General features: G+C 43.9%; 1 protein-coding gene across 1 annotated transcript in view; it reads left to right on the forward strand.

Moving 5' to 3' along the window:
* The window catches only part of CPE (carboxypeptidase E), a 50,369-nt gene extending 46,661 nt beyond the window's left edge, over positions 1-3,708 (forward strand). Inside the window, exons 8-9 of the mRNA XM_075258053.1 lie at positions 2,532-2,650; positions 2,945-3,708. Coding sequence (XP_075114154.1) covers positions 2,532-2,650; positions 2,945-3,043 — 218 coding nt within the window. The 3' untranslated portion in view covers positions 3,044-3,708. The remainder of the gene's footprint in view (positions 1-2,531; positions 2,651-2,944) is intronic.
* The last annotated feature ends 3,977 nt before the right edge of the window (positions 3,709-7,685 follow it).

Consider the following 7,685-nt stretch of genomic DNA (forward strand, 5'->3'; position numbering starts at 1 on the left):
ACCAATTAGAGAGAGTGCGCGGGATCAATCGATACCGACGCCTTTCCTCCTCCTCCTTCGTAGATTCAGTCAATTTAATTCTATCCAAATTAAATTTCTCCAGAGGCAGGAGAGAAAATATTTCAATATACTCATCACGCCATATTTTCTCTCGCACCTCTTGCTTCACATGCGCCCCCAAGGGACCATCAAAACAAACATAAATCTCCCCCCTGGCTGCGTCATCAAGCCTAACCGGGTCGACCGGCACCTCCGGCTGCACTGATTCCCCCGGCACAGAAACCGTAGCCACAGGCCCAGAAGCCACAACAGGGGACGACACCGCAGCCGGAGGAGACGGACCCGGGGCAACCCAAGCAGCAGCAGGGGAAGGCTCAGGACGAGATGGAACATAACTATCAAAGAAACGCCGAGCACAAGCAATCAGATCAGACAAAGGATCAAGGGGGAGGGAGGGGTGTGAAATGGCTGAAGGGCCAGAGTGATTCAGGGGGGGGGGGAGCCCTAACCGTGAGGGAGAGAGGGGAGGCAGGGACTCACCAGGCTGGCTCCGGTGGAGCACGGAGGCAGCCGCCGCAGTAGCTTCCGGATCTCCATGGTCGTCGTCTTCCTCGCTGTCCGATGAAGGGAGTACTGCTTGACCACGCCGGGAGGTCCGACGGACGCTGCGGACAGGGCCACATCCTGAAGGGGCCTGAAGAGATGACTCCTGGAGCGCGGCAATAGAGGATCGCCGCACACCGTGCTGGTCCAGGGGAGGTCCACCCAAAGGAAGCTGGGGCACGAGACTCGGAGATGAGGAGGGTGGGGGTTCCACCCACCTGCTGTGAGAAGCTGCTGCAGGACTTCTGGGAGTGCGGGTCCGGACCCTGCCGCGCTTAGATGCCGGGGCCAGGGAAAGAGCTGGTGCCGAGGCAGGTAGAACAGGAGGCTCCGCCTCCACCATCCTGGTTTCAGGCCTGCTTCTCCTGCTAGGCCGCATAGCAGAGCTGGGTCTGGCTGCAGCGTCATCCGTCTGGGACGCTGCCGGTGACGTCATCCCGTCGGCTGGGGGCGGGGCCTGCGGGAGTAGGCCCGAGGCACCCGCCGCAGTAGTTTGAAGATGGCGCCGTGCAGGTGGATTCCGGCGGCCCTGCGCTGCCTCCCTGCGAGGCACACGTGTACCGGAGGCAGACGCAAGGGCAGCCGGGTCCCTAGAGGGGCTCCGGGCACGGCGCTGACGCGTTGGTGAAGTGGAGGGACTCAGACGCTGGGGAGGCCGGGAAGTTCTCGTACGCCGGGAGACAGCAGGCGGGGGAGACGGAGGCAAGGCTGCTAGCAGTGTGTCCCGCAGCCATGCCGCACCATGGAGGGCAGACAGCCGCCGCATGGAGTCCTGGAGGATTTCTTCATCCGTTGGAGTGGAGGACATCTTGGCTGCTCCGGGTAGGATCAAAGCTCAAAGCTTCATGTAAGACAAATGTCAGCTAGACAGGGGGGACAGTGGAGGTTAAATAGCCCCTTAATGTAAACAAACCATCCCCTTGCCCTAAAAGTGAACCCAAAATATTATCAGTCACCTAGAGGACATTAACCCCCATAGTGCTGTAAACACCATAGCAAAATTGCCTGACAAGATAAATCCCTGTCATGGCGGGCCTCCAGCAACGTTCCTATGCCCCGGCCCTAACTTTCTTTATGTGGAATATAGATCCATTTCTGAAGACAATAAAAACTGCTACAGTCGTGTACATATAATCTTATTGTGTCGATTGTAAGTTACACAGACTTCTCTGTATGAATGGGGTACATTACAGACTTATTCATAATCCTAAAATTACATGATAGATCTTGCCTTAAGGGATTGTTTGTAAAATGCAATCTCTGTCCATAGCAATCTCTGCCCTTCTAGACTATAGTGACCTCATATAGGCAGGGCTCCTTGTTTGGTATCCTCTATAAGGCCTCGTTCACATCAGCGTTTGTATTCTGTCCAGGGGAGTCCGCATGAGGACCCCCCGAATGGACTACCAAATGCAACTGCAAGTGGTGTGCCAGAGAAAGCACACGGACCCCATAGACTATAATGGGGTCCGTGTGCTTGCCGTCAGATCTCCGCAGGGATCATGCGGGCAATAAAGTAGTTCACAATCTACTTTCCTGTCTGCATGATTTGTGCGGGCAGCAAGCACACAGACACCATTATAGTTTCTGGGGTCTGTGTGGTTTCACTGTACACCTCTTGCAGTTGTGTTTGGTATTCTGTTTGAGGACTGTTTGCAGACTTCCCTGAATGTAATACCAATGCAAATGTGAACCACGCATAAGCCATAGTAAAGGGCCACTGCATAGTGGGAGATTTACACTGGAAGACCATGTATTAAATGGTTGGCTTCTTCTCTGAGACCCATGCTACTCACCTAGTCGCCAGTGGACCCTCATTTTAGAGCGCCCTCCCCTCCAATTAATGATTCTTCATCTATGATGATTCTTAAATTATGAATTATGGTAATGTAGCTCTTATAACATTATTTTTCTTCTTTTGACTCAAGCTAAGGATGGCGATTATTGGAGGCTTCTTTCTCCTGGCAACTACAAGGTTACAGCCTCAGCACCAGGGTTCCTTGCAGTCACTAAAAAAGTCGCTGTTGGTTATAGCCCTGCTACTAAGGTGCGTATGTGTACTGTAGATATTATGTACTAACACCAACTCTTTCCTCGCAGATGTAGTTTCTTTGTAGAATACTGTAAAGTATAATATTTAGGTTTCCTATCCACCATTATAACGTGCTCATTTTTTTCAAAACCAACTCACTGTCAATTTCTCACCTTGGTTAACAGAAGTGACAGGCTGCACAGTTCTCACTATCTCTAGGATTACTGTTATATTTATTATTTTATTGTGAATAATGAATGCAGCTCTATTCTCCACAATATCACTAACTTGCCTTTTCTATTAAATCAGATTGATTTTGATCTGGAATCATTATCAGAGAGGAAGGAGGAAGAAAAGGAAGAACTGATGGAATGGTGGAAGATGATGTCCCAAACGTTGAATTTTTGAAGAAAAAGACTTATCTCTAATATTAAAATTAAATTATATGTTGACTTGGTATGCAGTAATGTGGACTATATATTTATAGGAGTGGGTGTGCACAACAATGCACGTACATCCTTACATGCATGTTATCTATGCACATTCCTATAGATATTGGATCATGTATAATTTTGAACTTTCAGCCTCTGTTTCCTCTGTTTCTGTGATAATCTGGTTAGGGATCTGCACTCTTTATACTTGCTAGGCTTTCAGCTAGGGTTACTGTAGAACTTGGCACAAACAATCTGTGAGTATATGGCAATGTTTGAGCAACAGTGTAGAGCTTTCTACCTTATGTCAAGAGTCAAAATGAAGCAACAGACTTTGAAATGCAATATTCTGTGTTCAAGCCATGTATTGTAGAGTACATATTCATTTACAAAATAGTATAGAGCACAGCTCCAGCCAAAAAAGTCTTGGCAGTATGTATCTTAATGTGGGTCTTGGAAGAAAAAAAACCACAATATTGGCATTATTTCTTATTCTTAAGCTTATAATGTAATTTCTTCCGTGCACAACTGTGATTTGCATATTGACACTGTCTCAAAAAATGAACGTCACCATTCTAGATAACCTTGCTAGACTGTATTCAGAAGTTGCAGATAGGGTGCAGTGTAAGCGAAAAAATAAAAAAATCAAAAATTTAATGCAGTTACAGTTTTTATAGGCGAAACATATATATATATATATATATATATATATATATATATATATATCTATCTATATATATATATATATATATATATATCTATATATCATGTTTCATATATAAAAATTGTGATTGCAATGGAAAACTGCAACAATGTTGAATAAGTTGGGGGTTTTTTTCGAAAAGAGATTTTAACCACATCTCACCCACAAGTCTGAATACAAGCAGTTACTTAGTGACGGTAAAAAAGAAGCACACGTTAAGGTGTCATTCCATGTTGCTGGACTAAATAGTAGGTTTACCTTTTGCATCCAGTTTTATACAGGGAACAGTGAAAGAAAGGCTTTTGTAGAATACCAAGTTTGTAACTTTTCATATATCAGTTTTAATAAGAAGTAATACAGAGTAAAATGCCTGCGTTCCAGAAACCAAAATCCATGCCAGCTCATTCAGATATCAGCTATATTTTGCACAAATTTCTTGTGTATTTTATAGTAATAGTGTCAGGAACATCCCAGCAGCAATGATCTGCTAATAGGGCTAACCAAGCTAAGACATCCAGGTCCCTTTGTGGTTGTATTAGATCCTGGGCCCATTGGAGGCCTGTCCTCTTAATATTCTGTAAATGGTGAACCTACAGTACATATACGTATACTGTACATATAGTTTACCACCTTGACAGCCACATGTTTCTATAGTAGTGAACGGAATCCTGTTCACCCAGCAGTGTTTGGTACTTTCTTTAAAAACCACCCCATGTGAACAAGGCCTAAGTGTAACAAATAGTCCAGCATCATTGGAAAGCACTGCAGACTTTATAGTTGGATTAATACTGTCATCAGTGGCATTAGTTGATGTTCTGTGTAATAACTTGTATGTTTCCTTCATTTATTAAATGACTATTTATGGTAGTTCTATAATAGTAATATTTTACTACAAAGTACTGTACATGTTAATACAGTCATTGCCTTTATGGAAGCACAGTAACAGTATGTGTGTTATATGATCTATACTCTTCTACATGACCAGAAATATATAACTTGTTAATAAATAAAAGGTCCCATTCCCAAATGTAAACTGCCAGGTATTCTTGTGTATAGCATATGAAGACATAACTGCTTTGAAGACTCATCATCTGCACCTTGTCCTATTTGTGTAGTTTGTTATATGCTCTTGGTGTATGTTCTTCATTACTGTATTTATAAAATATTGCTTTATTTCCAACCAATGCTTGGTGATTGTTAGCCATATTTACTTACAATATTACAACAACAAACTGATCTGGGAACCGGCACTTTGTGCCTTTGTGGTGCCATCGGTAAGTCAGCAGAATTCATTAACATCCCTTAATAGTGAATAATGTAGGATAAGAGATAGAAACACAGAAACTTGGGAATTTGGCTAGGTCAGTTCAGATGCTGTCCTGATGCAGCAAGCATCCTCCATTAAATTGTTGCTATGAGTGTCCAGCTATTGATCCCTATAACCATGCAAATTGGTTCTGGATCATTCTGGATCATAAGTACAATTTCTACCCCTCTTAGGGCCTATTCAGGCAGCCATGTTCTTTCCAAGAAACATGGTCCGTGTAATGACCATATGATGCTAGAGTACATGACAGTAGAGCCATGATAGTTCTGGAACTCAGCATCATAAATCACTAAGAATCTGTCAGCTCAGTTCCGACAAGCCATGGTTGGTCCAGAAATTGCAGCCTTCACACAGATTGTGTTTCTCAGATTATACACAGCCATCAGAGTGGACTCATTGTGGTGTCATGAACACTGATGCTTGAATGGGATAATAAGACATATATTTCTTCAGATGTTCTTCCTTGGATTTTGTAGTGGTTCACTGAGGTTCCGAGACCTTGATGATGGTCTTGGTCTTCTAGACTGAATATTTCACATTTTTTTCAGACTTCTCCAGAATTTCCTTTGATTAAAATGTAGTTTTGGGTATAGTCAGACTTGCCACCAGGATTTTCATTGCTAAACCCACTGTATGAAGAGGCCACTATGGGACATTATAGTGTGTGAAGCGGCAACTATGGGACATTATAGTGTGTGAAAAGGCCACTATGGGACATTATAGTGTGTGAAGAGGCCACTATGGGACATTATAGTGTGTGAAGAGGCCACTATGGGACATTATAGTGTGTGAAGAGGCCACTATGGGACATTATAGTGTGTGGAGCGGCCACTATGGGACATTATAGTGTGTGAAGAGGCCACTATGGGACATTATAGTGTGTGGAGCGGCCACTATGGGACATTATAGTGTGTATGAATATGGCATCATGCTGTGTGGATGTCAGGAAAGAGGGCGCTATGCTGTGTAAGGCTGGGGGGGGGGGGGGCGAGGGACAAGTCAAAAGTTCGCTATATATAAATAAATTTATATATATATATATATATATATATATATATATATATATATATATATATATCTGTGGGGGCCCACTCAGTTTTTGCATAGAGTATCCACAACTGAGTACTGATGCTCTGCATCCACCACCATGAACCGGGGGCAGAAAATAAAGAGAAATCTGAGTCAAATGTCTGCCTAAAATTCCTCTATACTTTCCAACATCTGAACAGGTTCTATGTGAATGGAATGAACTGCATTAGGCTGGGGCACCGTGTTGCGTACACGCAGCATTGTGGCTGCGGCAGAAATGCCAGAGCAAAAAACACTGGTTTACAGTACTTGTAAAGTGGCTAATCCCATCCACACATTGCAGAAAACGCTTGCATTTTGTAAACCACAGCATGCCAATTATACCTATGGAAACACTGGCGGCTTCTATATAGGTATAATAGTCCGTCTGTCAATCTTCTCTGAGAAATTCTGCACAAAAAACATTATGCGTTTCTGCTGTGTTTTTTTTTTTCCTTAGTCTTAAGTCGGGTTCACACGGGGGGGTTTTGGACTGGATTTTTAGGCGGAGGACACCTCAGAATCCGGTCCAAAAAACAGCTAGCCGCAACTAGATGCCGCTGCAGGGCACCGGCATCCAGTCACGGCATTTCGCTCCGGATTAGGCCCAAATAAATGGACCTAGTCGGGAGGGAGGTGTCGCGCTGCATACTTTCACCTGAAGAAAGTGCCTGTTGCTTCTATTTTCCGCAAGCGATTTGTTCCCTATTGAATTCGATGGGAGGCAGTTTTTTGAGCTTGATTCTGATGCAGATTCCGCTTCAAAATCCAGACCAAAAAGCCCCATGTGAACCCAGCTTTACAGTCCATTCCAGTAGGTTTGCCTCAGTAAAAAAAACAAAACACTCAATTATGGTTGTTTCTTTGCTATGGTGTGTGAGTTGCTTCAAAAGAGGCCCACTGAGGCTCTGTTGCCCAAAGGCTCACACAAACTTGGACCGGGCCTTGAATGCAGCCCTAAGTGTGCAAGGAAAACCCACAACTTGTACCAACAATTTATTCATAAGTTTCTAGGAGGAATAAGGCTCCGTTCTCACGGAGTAACGCGCTGCTCATTTAGACACGTATACACGTATCAGAGTGTGGCGCTCCAAAACAGATCCCATTGATTTCAATGTGTTCGGCGCGTAAGTCGGCACCCATTGAAATCAATGGGCTCTGTTTTGAAGCGCCACGTTCTGACACGTGTATACGTGTCTAAATGAGCAGCGCGTTACTCCATGAGAACGGAGTCTAACAGAGGAAAAGCACACTCTACAGTAGATGTGTAACAAAAATTACTCATAATTATAGATGAGCAAAACTTCTCAGGAATTTTTTTGATTCGGATTTTGGTGGCTTGGGTCCATGATTTGTTTCGGAATGAACAAGTTCGATATGAACAACACCTTAAAATGGCCTAAAACATAGTTGATAGCACTGTCACAGCTTTTAAGCAACCTATCTATCCAGTTTCTAGTGCTATTAAGGCAAACACAGCTGAAGTTATGTCATTATTATTGGGCTTCAGCGGGGACATGG

This window comes from Leptodactylus fuscus, chromosome 1 (genome assembly GCF_031893055.1).
Source record: "Leptodactylus fuscus isolate aLepFus1 chromosome 1, aLepFus1.hap2, whole genome shotgun sequence".
NCBI classification, from domain to species: Eukaryota; Metazoa; Chordata; class Amphibia; order Anura; family Leptodactylidae; genus Leptodactylus; species Leptodactylus fuscus.